The 18,139-nt window shown below is 44.7% G+C and overlaps 1 protein-coding gene across 3 annotated transcripts in view; it reads left to right on the forward strand.

The window, feature by feature from the left end:
• Positions 1 to 17,520, forward strand: part of LOC130368043 (melanin-concentrating hormone receptor 1-like) — a 71,841-nt gene extending 54,321 nt beyond the window's left edge. For all 3 annotated transcript variants that reach the window (XM_056571255.1, XM_056571256.1, XM_056571254.1), the window contains exons 3-4: positions 13,699 to 14,250; positions 16,822 to 17,520. In XM_056571255.1, coding sequence (XP_056427230.1) covers positions 13,699 to 14,250; positions 16,822 to 17,038 — 769 coding nt within the window. In that variant the 3' untranslated portion in view covers positions 17,039 to 17,520. The remainder of the gene's footprint in view (positions 1 to 13,698; positions 14,251 to 16,821) is intronic.
• The last annotated feature ends 619 nt before the right edge of the window (positions 17,521 to 18,139 follow it).

Here is an 18,139-nt window from a genome sequence, read left to right on the forward strand (position 1 = left end):
ACAGCAGAATTTCCGCTTGCGGAATTCCACCTCAAATTGAAGCTCAGAGATTTCTATGGGATTCCACACTCCCATTTCTACTCCCCAATTTCTGCTTGGGAATTTTGAATCCTATAGAAGTCTATGGGCTTTAATTTAAGGCAGAATTCCACAAGCGTAAATTCTGCCGTGTGAATAGACCATGTGGTTATATTCAAATGACAGAATGTCGACTTGTATAATTCTACCTCAAATTAAAGCTAAATCTGATTGGTTCTAATGGGCAACTTTTCCTCTGGACAGGTTTTCATAAATCTCCCCCTAAGTGCTCTGATTCCTCCAGAAAAGTCTAAAACAACACATTTCAGACATTTATTCTAGAATAAATCTAGGGAATAAAAACACTTAGAAACAGGAACAACTTTTACAAGACTAAATGAATTGATGGCTGATTCATCGTAGATTTGTTCAACTCTCACTTCCATAGTAACTTACTGTACAATCACCCAACTCTTATGGAAGCCATATAGGTTAGATATTATAGACATGGATGTATAACATGTTAATTTAAACAACTTGGCAGAAGGTATTCAATCGGGGCATGCTGTTTGAAGCAGACATTTGAGGACTAACTTTATGGCTTCAAACATTTACAGAACTTATTGGTAATATATATCTTCAAGACTTCAAGCATTATAGCTTTGTCATTATTAATCTGGATGTTCCTGTGATGTCCGTCCAACAACTTGAAATTGAAGTCTTTAGGATATTGGAGGAATGTCAAATCCTGACTCATCAAAACAAAGACACTTGTGGTATTCTATTCCAGGGGTTAAGACTGTTGGCAAAGAATAGATATGGTATATAAGACGTTACTAGGATATAAAGCAGTAGCACTGGGTGACATATGAAATCAGAATAAGTTGTCGCAGTCACTATGAAATTCAGATGGAAAGTGTATTTAAGCTGATTGTTTTATGTTCTTCCAAAGAATGGACTCCCGAAATAGATCTAATGTGGGTAATAAGATAATTTAAAGACTATGGTTCCTATTGAGTCACAGTGTAATTATTATGTAGGGATGTACTGGGTTCATATGCTTTACTTGGAAAAGGAGGAGGAAATGCCCTTTATTACAAGGTATTAAGAAAAAGACACTAATACTTTGAGTTGCCCTAGAAACTGGAAGAAAGAAGGAAAAAATTGTTGTATGCATGATATCCAAGGGTATATGTAGTATAAATAAGTGTCTTTGAGTCGATGTTTTTTTTGTATATTACAGTGGTTTCAAATTTACTAGGCGTTGACTAATGTCTACAATTTGCCCCTTTACGTAAATTTTGCATCATAAAGAGTCATACAGAAGTAAAGAACAGCCCTCAGGGTTCAGGAAATTGCAAAATACTGTCCATTACCCTGTATGTGCTGTTTTCAGAATACATGTGTCATTGTCATGAAAGTGGAGGGGGGGCAGGAAGAAGTGAGTAGTGAACCCTAAAGCTGTCCCTAAAAACCACTCTCCCTGCCTACTTGCCCATCCACCCTAAACGATGGATCGACAACTTGGAGCTGGTCCCTTCCATGCACTAAAGTGAATAGGCAGCAAAGTCAACAAAACAAACAGAACTGTACAAAGTTGGGGGACAAGTCAGGAACATAACGGGAATACAATAAGCAACAGTCAGATATATAAATACAAATAAGGCAGGATATAGCATAATAACATACAGTTCAGAAACCAGGATCAAGATTAACAGCAGATATTATATTATGAACAAGACTAGATATGGGGATACGTTTACAACAGACAAAACCAGGAGATGCAGGGGATAAACAGGTTAACTGAATGTCAGAATACTAAACAGGTTAGGGAGGAAACAAAAATCCTAAATACAAGCAAACACGAGTACAGACACAAGACTCACTTACTTCTAGATAGACGGATTAGCACAAGGCTCAGAACAGGATTCTATCCTAGGAGATCCAGGATCAAACACGGTCAAAACAGGACTGACAAATGCACAGTGTGAATTCAGACTACGGCAACATAAAGCAAATGCAAAACGAACAATACAAGAATACTAAAACCCAACAAAATCTATATATCATACAGGACAGATAACCATGGATAAAACTCAGGATATGTGCAGAGACAGAGTACAGGTCTAATTACCAGCACAGAGCAGCACCTGAAGAGGCCTTATATATCCTCCCAGTGCTGAAGTCAGGAAGGGTAACACAGAAACTGTTCAAACACAAACAATGTCTGAACAGGATCCAAGTAGTGTTGAGCGGCATAGGCCATATTCGAATTCGCGAATATATGGCCGAATATTCGCCATATATTCGCGAATATTCGCATATTCGTTATATTCTCGTTTTATTTTCACATATGCGAAAATACGCGTATGCGAAAATTAACATATGTGCAAATTCGCATATGCGAAAATTAGCATATGCTAATTTTCGCATATGCGAATGTTCGCACGCCAGTCTCGCACAGTAGTATTACAGCCTTCTTTACACCACACAAGCTGGAAGCAGAGAGGGGTGATCACTGTGATGTGTACTGTCAAGAAAAAAAAAAAAAAAAAAACGAATATTCGTAATTACGAATATATAGCGCTATATTCGCGAAATTCGCGAATTCGCGAATATGCGATATTCGCGAATAATATTCGAATTGCGAATATTCGCGAGCAACACTAGATCCAAGGCAGAAAATACACAATACAGATAAACAGACATTACAACATGCATCAGGTATGGACAGCATGGTGGCTCAGTGGTTGGCACTTTCCCTGAGAGCACTGGGGTCTTGGGTGTCACTCAGCCAAGGACACATCTGCATGCAGTCTAAATGTTCTCCCTTAACGTGTGTGGGTTTCTCCTAGTTCTCAAGTTTTCTACCATACTCCAAAAAAGTGCTGTTGGGTTAACTCAGTTTCAATAAAAATTGCCCCAATTTGATTGTGAGCCACAGGGACTGATGAATGTGATGAAAATCTCTGCACAATGCTATGGAATATATTGGCTTAATACTGTAAGCGACATGAACAATTGGAGGCCCCTTCTCCAGTGGCATACATAGAAGAAAGGGGTCCATAGTAGTAAGGCCCCTTGTTCTCCCTGACACTTAGATCAGTACTCCCCACTAGTGTTGCTCGCGAATATTCGCAATTCGAATATTATTCGCGAATATCGCATATTCGTGAATTCACGAATTTCGCGAATATAGCGCTATATATTCGTAATTACGAATATTCGTTTATTTTTTTTTTTTTTCTTGACAGTACACATCACAGTGATCACCCCTCTCTGCTTATAAGCTTGTGTGGTGTAAAGAAGGCTGTAATACTACTGTGTGAGACTGGCGTGCTAAAATTTGCATATGCGAAAATTCGCATATGTTAATTTTCGCATATGCGAATTTGCACGTATGTTAATCTTGCATATGCTAATATTCACATATGTTAATTTTCGCATACGCGAATATTCGCATATGCGAAAATAAAACGAGAATATAACGAATATGCGAATATTCGCGGATATAAGACGAATATTCGTCCATATATTCGCGAATATTCGCGAATTCGAATATGGCCTATGCCGCTCAACACTACTCCCCACAGTTTCTTATCAGTAGCAAAAGGTATAGGACCAACCAGGGCTAAGCCTCCTCTCTCTCCAAGGGCCCCCACAGTAGCCGCATGGTTTTTCTCTATGGCATTCACACCATCCACTGCTCTGTTAATGCAATGCTTGTCAGTAGTTGTTTACAGCCTGTGCCTGCAGTGCATTGATAATACATGCTGGAGCCATACATGCCTGTGATAAAGAGAATGATTCTGGTAATAGCATTCCATTAGGAATTTGCTGCTAAAGCATTTCCATTATATAATTATTACCTTGACTCTAAGGCATGTCCTGTCAATTCAGGCTGCTAAACCACAGGATGCTGGACTGTGACCAAAATTGTAAGGTATATACTATTTGTGTAGTTGGCAAAATTTGAAGAAAAAAAATGGGGGACACTTTTAAATGAATAATGTGCAATGTTCAAATGCTCTGAAACAAATTTCTCACCTGTTAGTTCCACTCTACCACATTTATACAATAAACAAAATGTCAAATGTCCAAAATCTAATCTAATACCAAATTCCTTCATAGTGATAGAGACTGTGCATATATTTCTAAATTGTGCTTACATAATGTTACGCCGAGCGCTCCGGGTCCCCGCTCCTCCCCGGAGCGCTCGCTACACTCTCCCCACTGCAGCGCTCCGGTCAGATCCACTGACCCGGGGCGCTGCGATTCCGCTTCCAGCCGGGATGCGATTCGCGATGCGGGTAGCGCCCGCTCGCGATGCGCACCCCGGCTCCCGTACCTGACTCGCTCTCCCTCGGTCCTGTCCCGGCGCGCGCGGCCCCGCTCCCTAGGGCGCGCGCGCGCCGGGTCTTTGCGATTTAAAGGGCCACTGCGCCGCTGATTGGCGCAGTGATTCCAATTAGTGTGTTCACCTGTGCACTTCCCTATATCACCTCACTTCCCCTGCACTCCCTTGCCGGATCTTGTTGCCATCGTGCCAGTGAAAGCGTTTCCTTGTGTGTTCCTAGCCTGTGTTCCAGACCTCCTGCCGTTGCCCCTGACTACGATCCTTGCTGCCTGCCCCGACCTTCTGCTACGTCCGACCTTGCTTCTGTCTACTCCCTTGTACCGCGCCTATCTTCAGCAGTCAGAGAGGTTGAGCCGTTGCTAGTGGATACGACCTGGTCACTACCGCCGCAGCAAGTCCATCCCGCTTTGCGGCGGGCTCTGGTGAAAACCAGTAGTGACTTAGAACCGATCCACTAGCACGGTCCACGCCAATCCCTCTCTGGCACAGAGGATCCACTACCTGCCAGCCGGCATCGTGACAGTAGATCCGGCCATGGATCCCGCTGAAGTTCCTCTGCCAGTTGTCGCTGACCTCACCACGGTGGTCGCCCAGCAGTCACAACAGATAGCGCAACAAGGCCAACAGCTGTCTCAACTGACCGTTATGCTACAGCAGTTACTACCACAGCTTCAGCAATCATCTCCTCCGCCAGCTCCTGCACCTCCTCCGCAGCGAGTGGCAGCCTCTGGTCTACGCCTATCCTTGCCGGATAAATTTGATGGGGACTCTAAGTTTTGCCGTGGCTTTCTTTCCCAATGTTCCCTGCACCTGGAGATGATGTCGGACCAGTTTCCCACTGAAAGGTCTAAGGTGGCTTTCGTAGTCAGCCTTCTGTCTGGAAAAGCCCTGTCTTGGGCCACACCGCTCTGGGACCGCAATGACCCCGTCACTGCCTCTGTACACTCCTTCTTCTCGGAAATCCGAAGTGTCTTTGAGGAACCTGCCCGAGCCTCTTCTGCTGAGACTGCCCTGTTGAACCTGGTCCAGGGTAATTCTTCCGTTGGCGAGTATGCCGTACAATTCCGTACTCTTGCTTCAGAATTATCCTGGAATAATGAGGCCCTCTGCGCGACCTTTAAAAAAGGCCTATCCAGCAACATTAAAGATGTTCTGGCCGCACGAGAAATCCCTGCTAATCTACATGAACTCATTCACCTAGCCACTCGCATTGACATGCGTTTTTCCGAAAGGCGTCAGGAGCTCCGCCAAGATATGGACTCTGTTCGCACGAGGCGTTTCTTCTCCTCGGCTCCTCTCTCCTCTGGTCCCCTGCAATCCGTTCCTGTGCCTCCCGCCGTGGAGGCTATGCAGGTCGACCGGTCTCGCCTGACACCTCAAGAGAGGACACGACGCCGCATGGAGAATCTCTGCCTGTACTGTGCTAGTACCGAACACTTCCTGAGGGATTGTCCTATCCGTCCTCCCCGCCTGGAAAAACGTACGCTGACTCCGCACAAAGGTGAGACAGTCCTTGATGTCTACTCTGCTTCTCCACGTCTTACTGTGCCTGTGCGGATGTCTGCCTCTGCCTTCTCCTTCTCTACTATGGCCTTCTTGGACTCTGGATCTGCAGGAAATTTTATTTTGGCCTCTCTCGTCAACAGGTTCAACATCCCAGTGACCAGTCTCGCCAGACCCCTTTACATCAATTGTGTAAACAATGAAAGATTGGACTGTACCATACGTTTCCGCACGGAGCCCCTTCTAATGTGCATCGGATCTCATCACGAGAGGATTGAACTTTTGGTCCTCCCCAATTGCACTTCTGAAATTCTCCTTGGACTTCCCTGGCTTCAACTTCATTCCCCAACCCTGGATTGGTCCACTGGGGAGATCAAGAGTTGGGGGCCCTCTTGTTCCAAGGACTGTCTAAAACCGGTTCCCAGTAACCCTTGCCGTGACTCTGTGGTTCCTCCAGTAACCGGTCTCCCTAAGGCCTATATGGACTTTGCGGATGTTTTCTGCAAAAAACAAGCTGAGACTCTACCTCCTCACAGGCCTTATGATTGTCCTATCGACCTCCTCCCGGGCACTACTCCACCCCGGGGCAGAATTTATCCTCTGTCCGCCCCAGAGACTCTTGCCATGTCTGAATACGTCCAGGAAAATTTAAAAAAGGGCTTTATCCGTAAATCCTCCTCTCCTGCCGGAGCCGGATTTTTCTTTGTGTCCAAAAAAGATGGCTCCCTACGTCCTTGCATTGACTACCGCGGTCTTAATAAAATCACGGTTAAGAACCGCTACCCCCTACCCCTCATCTCTGAACTCTTTGATCGCCTCCAAGGTGCCCACATCTTTACTAAACTGGACTTAAGAGGTGCTTATAATCTCATCCGCATCAGAGAGGGGGATGAATGGAAAACGGCATTTAACACCAGAGATGGACACTTTGAGTATCTGGTCATGCCCTTTGGCCTGTGCAACGCCCCTGCCGTCTTCCAAGACTTTGTTAATGAAATTTTTCGTGATCTTTTATACTCCTGTGTTGTTGTATATCTGGACGATATCCTAATTTTTTCTGCCAATCTAGAAGAACACCGCCAGCATGTCCGTATGGTTCTTCAGAGACTTCGTGACAATCAACTCTATGCCAAAATTGAGAAATGTCTGTTTGAATGCCAATCTCTTCCTTTTCTAGGATACTTGGTCTCTGGCCAGGGACTACAAATGGATCCAGACAAACTCTCTGCCGTCTTAGATTGGCCACGCCCCTCCGGACTCCGTGCTATCCAACGCTTTTTGGGGTTCGCCAATTATTACAGGCAATTTATTCCACATTTTTCTACCGTTGTGGCTCCTATCGTGGCTTTAACCAAAAAAAATGCCGATCCCAAGTCTTGGCCTCCTCAAGCGGAAGACGCCTTTAAACGACTCAAGTCTGCCTTTTCTTCGGCTCCCGTGCTCTCCAGACCTGACCCTTCCAAACCCTTCCTATTGGAGGTTGATGCCTCCTCAGTGGGAGCTGGAGCTGTTCTTCTACAAAAAAATTCTTCCGGGCATGCTGTCACTTGTGGTTTTTTTTCTAGGACCTTCTCTCCGGCGGAGAGGAACTACTCCATCGGGGATCGAGAGCTTCTAGCCATCAAATTAGCACTTGAGGAATGGAGGCATCTGCTGGAGGGATCAAGATTTCCAGTTATTATTTACACCGATCACAAGAACCTCTCCTACCTCCAGTCTGCCCAACGGCTGAATCCTCGCCAGGCCCGGTGGTCTCTGTTCTTTGCCCGATTTAATTTTGAAATTCACTTTCGGCCTGCCGATAAGAACATTAGGGCCGATGCTCTCTCTCGTTCCTCGGATGCCTCGGAAGTTGAACTCTCTCCGCAACACATCATTCCTCCTGACTGCCTGATTTCCACTTCTCCAGCCTCCATCAGGCAAACTCCTCCAGGAAAGACCTTTGTTTCTCCACGCCAACGCCTCGGAATCCTCAAATGGGGTCACTCCTCCCATCTTGCAGGTCATGTGGGCATCAAGAAATCTGTGCAACTCATCTCCCGCTTCTATTGGTGGCCGACTCTGGAGACGGATGTTGTGGACTTTGTGCGAGCCTGCACTATCTGTGCCCGGGATAAGACTCCTCGCCAGAAGCCTGCTGGTTTTCTTCATCCCCTGCCTGTCCCCGAACAGCCTTGGTCTCTGATTGGTATGGATTTTATTACTGATTTACCCCCTTCCCGTGGCAACACTGTTATTTGGGTGGTCGTTGATCGATTCTCCAAAATGGCACATTTCATCCCTCTTCCTGGTCTTCCTTCAGCGCCTCAGTTGGCTAAACAATTTTTTGTACACATTTTTCGTCTTCACGGGTTGCCTACGCAGATCGTCTCGGATAGAGGCGTCCAATTCGTGTCTAAATTCTGGAGGGCTCTCTGTAAACAACTCAAGATTAAATTAAATTTTTCTTCTGCATATCATCCCCAATCCAATGGACAAGTAGAAAGAATTAACCAGGTCTTGGGTGATTATTTACGACATTTTGTTTCCTCCCGCCAGGATGACTGGGCAGATCTCCTTCCATGGGCCGAATTCTCGTATAACTTCAGAGTCTCTGAATCTTCCTCCAAATCCCCATTTTTCGTGGTGTACGGCCGTCACCCTCTTCCCCCCCTCCCTACCCCCTTGCCCTCTGGTCTGCCCGCTGTGGATGAAATTTCTCGTGACCTTTCCATCATATGGAGAGAGACCCAAAATTCTCTCTTACAGGCTTCATCACGCATGAAGAAGTTCGCGGATAAGAAAAGAAGAGCTCCTCCCATTTTTTCCCCTGGAGACAAGGTATGGCTCTCCGCTAAATATGTCCGCTTCCGTGTCCCTAGCTACAAGTTGGGACCACGCTATCTTGGTCCTTTCAAAATTTTGTGTCAGATTAATCCTGTCTCTTACAAACTTCTTCTTCCTCCTTCTCTTCGTATTCCTAATGCCTTTCACGTTTCTCTTCTTAAACCACTCATCATCAACCGTTTCTCTCCCAAATCTGTTCCTCCCACTCCTGTTTCCGGCTCCTCGGACATCTTCTCCGTCAACGAGATTCTAGCATCTAAAAAGGTCAGAGGGAAAACCTTTTTTTTAGTGGATTGGGAGGGTTGTGGTCCAGAAGAGAGATCCTGGGAACCTGAGGACAACATCCTAGACAAAAGTCTGCTCCTCAGGTTCTCAGGCTCTAAGAAGAGGGGGAGACCCAAGGGGGGGGGTACTGTTACGCCGAGCGCTCCGGGTCCCCGCTCCTCCCCGGAGCGCTCGCTACACTCTCCCCACTGCAGCGCTCCGGTCAGATCCACTGACCCGGGGCGCTGCGATTCCGCTTCCAGCCGGGATGCGATTCGCGATGCGGGTAGCGCCCGCTCGCGATGCGCACCCCGGCTCCCGTACCTGACTCGCTCTCCCTCGGTCCTGTCCCGGCGCGCGCGGCCCCGCTCCCTAGGGCGCGCGCGCGCCGGGTCTTTGCGATTTAAAGGGCCACTGCGCCGCTGATTGGCGCAGTGATTCCAATTAGTGTGTTCACCTGTGCACTTCCCTATATCACCTCACTTCCCCTGCACTCCTTTGCCGGATCTTGTTGCCATCGTGCCAGTGAAAGCGTTTCCTTGTGTGTTCCTAGCCTGTGTTCCAGACCTCCTGCCGTTGCCCCTGACTACGATCCTTGCTGCCTGCCCCGACCTTCTGCTACGTCCGACCTTGCTTCTGTCTACTCCCTTGTACCGCGCCTATCTTCAGCAGTCAGAGAGGTTGAGCCGTTGCTAGTGGATACGACCTGGTCACTACCGCCGCAGCAAGTCCATCCCGCTTTGCGGCGGGCTCTGGTGAAAACCAGTAGTGACTTAGAACCGATCCACTAGCACGGTCCACGCCAATCCCTCTCTGGCACAGAGGATCCACTACCTGCCAGCCGGCATCGTGACACATAATAGTGTCAAAAACTGTTTAGATTAGCCACAATCAGTGTACAGGGTCCAGATAAACAGTGCATACAGAGTCCAGATAAACAGTGCATACAGGATCCAGATAAACAGTGCATACAGGATCCAGATAAAAAGTGCATACAGGATCCAGATAACAGTGCATACAGGATCCAGATAACAGTGCTTACAGGGTCCTTATAAACAGTGCATACAGGATCCAGATAACAGTACATACAGGGTCCAGATAAACAGTGCATACAGGGTCCAGATAACCAGTGCATACAGGGTCCAGATAAACAATGCATACAGGGTCCAGATAAACGGTGCATACAGGGTCCAGATAAACGGTGCATACAGGGTTCAGATAACAGTGCATACAGGGTCCAAATAAACAGTGCATACAAGATCCAGATAAACAGTGCATACAGGATCCAGATAAACAGTGCATACAGGGTCCAGATAAACAGTGTATACAGAGTCCAGATAAACAGTGCATACAGGGTCCAGATAAACAGTGCATACAGGGTCCAGATAACCAGTGCATGCAGGGTCCAGATAAACAGTGCATACAGGGTCCAGATAAACAGTGCATACAGGGTCCAGATAAACAGTGTATACAGGGTCCAGATAAACAGTGCATACAGGGTCCAAATAAACAGTGCATACAAGATCCAGATAAACAGTGCATACAGGGTCCAGATAAACAGTGTATACAGAGTCCAGATAAATAGTGCATACAGGGTCCAGATAAACAGTTCATACAAGGTCCAGATAACCAGTGCATACAGGGTCCAGATAAACAGTGCATACAGGGTCCAGATAAACAGTGTATACAGAGTCCAGATACACAGTGTATACAGAGTCCAGATAAACAATGCATACAGGGTCCAGATAAACAGTGCATACAAGGTCCAGATAGACAGTGCAGGGTCCAGATAAACAGTGCATACAGGGTCCAGATAAACGGTGCATACAGGGTCCAGATAACAGTGCATACAGGGTCCAGATAAACAGTGTATACAGGGTCCAGATAAACAGTGCATACAGGGTCCAAATAAACAGTGCATACAAGATCCAGATAACAGTGCATACAGGATCCAGATAAACAGTGCATACAGGGTCCAGATAAACAGTGTATACAGAGTCCAGATAAACAGTGCATACAGGGTCCAGATAAACAGTGCATACAAGGTCCAGATAACCAGTGCATACAGGGTCCAGATAAACAGTGCATACAGGGTCCAGATAAACAGTGTATACAGAGTCCAGATACACAGTGTATACAGAGTCCAGATAAACAGTGCATACAGGGTCCAGATAAACAATGCATACAGAGTCCAGATAAACAGAGCATACAAGGTCCAGATAGACAGTGCAGAAAGGATCCAGATATACAATGCATATAGGGTCCAGATAAACAGTGCATACAGGGTCCACATAAACAGTGCATACAGGATTCAGATAAACAGTGCATACAGAGTCCAAAAAACAGTGCTCATAAACAGTGCATACAATGGTCAGCTAATGGTGAGTACAAATATCCAGATATACAGCATCACAGATCACTGGTATTATATCGGTAGTATTATTGCACCAAGATAGACAATGTCATGTAGTGCACATAAACTTTGTAATCAGAAGCATAAACTGTAGATGCTACAATCCAAAGTATATTCTGTAACAGGACCCCTGAATACATGTAATTGTTAAAACGTATATCCTCCTATAGGTACAGATAAGTCTTCGTACTCTCTTAGACACCAGGGCCCAGGTGTGACTGTTTCCGCTAACTCTTATAGCAATGCCTCCGTAAATCATACCATGTCTAGATCAACAGTTTACAGTGACGTCTAACAATCAGACACTACCATTTCAGGAAAAATACGGTGTCCACAGACAACTAGGGTGGTGGTAAGAGGATACAACAACTAGGGTGGTGGTAAGAGGATTGATGTTATGTGATCCGATCCCAGCATGCACAAATGGTATGTGTGGGCTGAGTTTTTATAGCACATATAAGTATTTATAAGTATTTATGGCATCACCTATGGACAAGTGCCCTTTAAGACAGGTCCCAAGTAGGTCCCGTTAATGAGTGCCATCTCATTGATCAGCTCTCAGTTTATGAGCCTTTACACTGCTCATTTTTCTGTGCAGGCTTTGCCACACCAACAATTGCTGGATCGTTCTTAATTTTATTATTTTTGGCCACAAACCCCCCATTCCCACAGGGTGATGTGTGGCTGACTAATGATGATATTTACTCCTGACTAAACTATCCAATCAGCCAACCAATGAACGTTCTCTCGTTTATCAGCTGATCGCTGGCCTTTTAGTCTGTGATCACACGTTGCTTTACCACATCATGGTACCAATGCATTATTGCTGCAAATAAATGAAACCGTGGCACAACATTTCCTTTTCACAGCCCGTTTGAAAAATTGAAACAAAGACGCAGCAGTAGAGTAATGTGGTAACACAACGTGTTAATATAGCTTTACAAATGCCAATGATCAGGTAGGTGTAGTATTCCTATGATAGATCATTCAGCGAATAATACTCCCATGTAAAGGCTCATAAGGCCAATTTACACCTGGGATGGTATGATCTGTTACGAGATCATTTGGGGTCAATATAATGTAGTAGTGTGCTGGCCATATCCCATATAAAGGTTTATGACATCACCTCCACCATCCTTATGCCACATGCTGGAGGACATGTGTAGTTGTATCTCTCCACTTTCTATATAACATAGTATAACCAAGCAGAGTTAGTTATTAAAGGGAACTAATCATCAGATTTTACCCTATATAATGCTTGGCAAAGCGTTATATAGGGTAAAATCTTTATTTTCACCATTCCCGGGGGATGCTCCTGCCCCCAGGGATGGTGAAGATATGAAGTTATAAACTAGTCACCGCCGCCGTAAGTAGTCACCTGGGCGGGGAGCTCTTCTCACCTACTCCCGTTCTTCGGCCGGGAGCGACGCCCCCTCCGCTTGATTGATGGGCTGTGTCATCGCTCTGCTCCGTCTGTTCAGTGAGCGGAACGATGAAGTGGCCCATCAATCAAGCGGAGGGGGCGTCGCTCCCGGCCGAAGAACGGGAGTAGATGAGAAGAGCTCCCCGCCCAGGTGACTACTTACGGCGGCGGTGGTGACTAGTTTATAACTTCATATCTTCACCATCCCTGGGGGCAGGAGCATCCCCCGGGGATGGTGAGGACAACAATTTTACCCTATATAACGCTTTGCCAAGCATTATATAGGGTAAAATCTGATGATTGGTTCCCTTTAACCAACATAGGAGAATGAAGATGGCACTCACCAGTATTGGCGCAAGAAGGGTGGCTCTTTATTTACAGCAATGCAACTGGCGGACAAACAGCATCGGGATGAGGGACGCCGCGGCGTCTCTCATCCCGATGCTGTTTGTCTGACGGTTGCATTGATGTAAACAAAGAGTCACCCTTCTTGCGCCAATACTGGTGAGTGCCATCTTCATTCTCCTATGTTTGTTATTATGGACATGTTCTCTGATCGAGCACCCCGGTGGACTGGAACTGTGTCAGGTGCCCATTAGAGCTGTATGAGATTGAAGCAATATCACCACGGCTGCTGTGCCGAACGCCTATTGTGACTTGGAGTTATTTAATAGTTCCACATTCTCTGCCAATCTTCAGAAGCATTCCTCTTTAATGTGTGTACAAATCAGAGGCATATGTGGGCACTTCGCAGGCATATGTAGTCACATCTTATTTGGCAGCACTTCACTATTATTTCCGTTTAGAAATGAATGTGTTATATCTTGATATACACATAGCTGAGTCCTAATACTACTGTTTCCATGATTTATGCTTTTCCTTGTTTGTTGACAGATATGTAGCGGTGGTGCACTCTTCTACACTGGGCCAACGGCGGAGTGTGCGTTGTACGTGGATAGTAACAGGCTGCGTTTGGCTTTGCTCACTTCTCCTCAGTACTCCTGTTCTACTCTACTCTGGAGTGAGGTGGGGCGATGGCGTGGCCCTGTGTGTATTGGATCTTCCAGGAGCTCCACCATCCCTTTACTGGTACACACTAATGCACAGTCTCCTGACGTTTTTACTGCCTTTGTCAGTCATAGTGGTATTGTACTCCCTTACACTTCACCACCTTTCTCGAGTTATGAGAAGAGTCCAAAGGGCTCCATCCCAGCGTAGTCGGAGGGTCACACGTATGGCTCTGGCTATTGTGGCTGCTTTCCTATTCTGCTGGGCTCCTTTCCATGCAGTGCAGCTTGTTAACCTGTTCTCCACTGGACCTCCTTCAACCTCTACTTTCTACCTCAACCAAGCTGCTATATGCCTAGGATATGCTCACAGCTGTGTCAGTCCCTTGCTGGTTATCTGCTGTACTGAGGGCTTCCGAGAACGCCTACCGCATGCACGGTGAGCAAGCACTTGCATTCATATTCCACTTTTGGTTATAGCCAAGGGTGCATGTCACCCAACTGTTGCTTCACAGTATAATGGGACACATATCCGGCCCATCAGCTCTCCTGATTTGTCTGTTTTAGTATATACTTGTGTATTTTGGGGCATTGTGACATTGCATTTTATGATTGTCGATGATGTAGTCAGCTATTGACTATGTTCAGGTCATTCTCTGAGTTTACACATGTTTGGGGTCAGACCCAAAAGTTTAGCACACCACCCTTTTTGGTCCAAGCCCAAACATGTGAACACTTAGAAAAATCATCTGAATGTAGGCACTAGCTGATTACACTCAGGACATTAAAGGGGTTCTCCGGTGCTTACACACCTTTTCCCCTATCCAAAGGATCTTGCACGCGGCACAACGATTGTAATCAGTCCCCGGAGCGTGGTCGCTCCAGGTGTGATTACAGGCGACCATTGGGCCGGCGGCGTGTGACATCACGTCTCCGCCCCCGTGTGATAGCTGTCACGCCCCCTCCCGTAGGCTTGCATTGAGGGGCGGAGCGTGACGCCACACGGGGGCGGAGGCGTGACATCACACGCCGCCAGCCCAGTAGTCGCCTGTAATCAGACCCGGAGCGACCACGCTCCGGGGACTGATTACAATCGGGGTGCCGCGTGCAAGATCACGGGGGTCCCCGGCAGCGGGACCCCTGCGATCAGGCATCTTATCCACTATACTTTGGATAGAGGAAAAGATGTGTAAGCACCGGAGAACCCCTTTAAAGTCAATAGGGCCCCTGTCCATGTATCTATACATTGGCCTCCCATTTTAAATAAAGTTTTTATGTTAAACATTATTTTTTGCTGTATATATAGCACTATAAGGCTAAGCTTCTACTTGGTTTTTTTGTCCTGCGTTTTTTTGTTTGAAAAAATTTGTTGGGTACCAAAAAAAAAAAGGATGCAGTAGTGATGGAAGAAAATGTATTTAATGAAATTTATATTCTTTTTTATAACAAAATTTTTATACATTTTTAATAAAGTGTGTGTTTCACTTTTTTTTCTCTCTGTTTTGACATTTTTTAGGTAGTACTACTACTCCCAGCATGGAACAGACTGTTCCTTGATGGGAGTAGTAGTACCTGTACTAATAGACATATCGCCTCGAGTGTCAGTCCTGACACCCACTGTGATCCTCCTGTATAATGTATAGATGCGGCAGCTCTCCTATGGTCCCCTGCACTACCGTAGATATACACCTATTCATATTTCCCGCAGAGAGTTGTGATTGGCTGGAACCATCTGGCCAATCACAACTCTGTGGGAAATATGAATAGGTGTATATATACATCAGTGCAGGGGACCATAGAAGAGCGGCCGCCGCATCTATACATTATACAGGAGGATCTCAACGGAACCCGGGGCGATCTGTCAATTAGTACAGGATCTACTACTCCCATCATGGATCAGTGTGTGTTCCATGCTGGGAGTAGTAGTACCACCTAAAAAATAAAGAATAAAAAGTGAAAAACACATACACACTACATTTTTATTATTGTCGGCTATATTTTTAGTTCCCTGCCCGCCCGCATCAATTGATCCCTGTTTAAAAATGTATAAAAATGTAATTATAAAAAAAGATACATTTCGTTAAATACAATTTTTTCCATCACTACTGTATCTTTTTTTATTATTATTTTTTAATGGTACCCTACGAAATTTTATTAAAAAAGGTATCTCCATGACTTTTTTGGATCGATAAAATCCAAAAGAGAATAAAAACCGCCTGAAAAAAGTCAAACTTAAAACCCACCTGCCATTTTTCTTGGAGTGTTTTACTCCCATAGACTTCTATGGGAGAAAAACACCACAATTTCAAGAAAAAAACACCAGTTGTTCATCATGCTGCGATTTTGCAAAACCGCCAAGGAGCTGAAAAATGCCAAAAAAGAGTGAAAAAACGGCAAAAGGATTAAAAAAATGCCAAACTGAAAAACACCAAGTGGAAAAACAATTTTTGCGATTTCTCATTGATTTACAGCTAAAATCTGGCCGCAGCGTTTTTTGGCCCAAAAAAAACGCCATGCGGCAGAATTGGCGTTTTCCTTGGCGTTCCCCCCCCCCCCCAAAAAAATAAAATAAAAGTAGAAACTTAGCCTAAGGCCATGTTTACACACATAAAAATGACCATTTGTTCATCCACAACTGGTCAAAAAGACAGTTGCAAAGCCATTTATGAATACAGAATTAGATAAATACTGGAAAAACTATGGGGCAGATTTTCCAATATGTTTCTGCATAAATCTTGTCATAAAAACAATTGGAGCAATTTGTTATACACAGATTTTTATGTGTTTTAGACTCCTTTCTTGACGTGGCTTAAAATGTGACAAATATTAGCATAGACTATTGGTACAATGTAAGCCAACCAATCATTTATGAAAAAAAAAAAAAAAAGTCTTGGATTTGGATTTGATGTTCTTATAGATGTCAACAGCCAAACATATGACAACATAGTGGCTTTTTGTCATTTGGCTTGTTTATACTGTCATATAATAATGAATTCATTTGTAATTACAGTTGTTGCCGATTTCTTTTTCGCCGCTGGGCAGGGTTCTGGCCAATTTCAACCTTCCCGCACAATGGTCCAAGCTCTGCCATCAACAGTCCACCAATGGATGGAATATGTGCTCCTCAGCACCGCAGGAGGACTATACACCTTGAGACCCCCCCATGTTCTGTCACTGAAAACACCAGGATCAGTCTCGGGATACGGGATGAAAGTAGCATCTTGTAATATCTGCTGCATCTAAGTTTCACCAATTCTCTATAAGATTCCAGTAGAAGAGAAGCTGGGAGCTGTGCACAGAAGTTGCCATAGACCACAGCAACCATCATATTGTAATTTTACTAGCACAGCTGAAAAGATAGAGTAAGCAGCTTACTGGGTAATAAATATATTAGTTTAGTGATTTGCAATGTGTGACTCTCTGGCTGACAAACTACAACAACCAACAAGCTGGAAGTTATGGTTTGGCTACAACTGGAGAGCCACTGGTCGGAGATGACTGTGTTAGTGCTTGGTTACCAGTCTACTTGTTTTCAAAATGGTTTGAGGTGTTACTTTAGAGTTCTATTTTATGTACAAAGATCTATAACGGCACAATCATTGATCATAATTATCTAGAAGAAGACTACCTTTCAGAATTCTATTGTCCATGTGAGATTATTTATTTAAAGGGGTACTCCCGTGGGAAACTTTTTTTTAATTTATTTATTTTTATCAACTGGTGCCAGAAAGTTAAACAGATTTGTAAATCACTTCTATTAAAAAATCTTAATCCTTCCAGTACTTTTTTGGGGCTGTATACTAAAGAGATATCCAAAAAAGAAATGCATTTCCTCTGATGTCATGACCACAGTGCTCTCTGCTGACCTCTGCTGTCCATTTTAGGAACTGTCCAGAGCAGCATATGTTTGCTATGGGGATTTTCTCCTACTCTGGACCATTCCTAAAATGGACAGCAGAGGTCAGCAGAGAGCACTGTGGTCATGACATCAGAGGAAATGTATTTCTTTTTTGGATTTCTCTTTAGTATACAGCCCCTAAAAAGTACTGGAAGGATTAAGATTTTTTAATAGAAGTGATTTACAAATCTATTTAACTTTTTGGCACCAGTTGATTTAAAAAAAAAAAAAGTTTTCCACGGGAGAACCCCTTTAAGCTGTTGACAGACAGGGAATATATTTGCACTAAGGCCTTGTTTACCTGGGTTTTTCATGATTTTTTTTTTAGCTTAAACAGGTAGTAAAATGGAAATAACGAGAAAAGGACAGACATCCTATTTTTTGCTAACAGAAACGCATGATATTTGCACAGTCTGAACAAGGTCTGATG

The sequence above is a fragment of the Hyla sarda genome, chromosome 4 (genome assembly GCF_029499605.1).
Source record: "Hyla sarda isolate aHylSar1 chromosome 4, aHylSar1.hap1, whole genome shotgun sequence".
Classification (NCBI taxonomy): Eukaryota; Metazoa; Chordata; class Amphibia; order Anura; family Hylidae; genus Hyla; species Hyla sarda.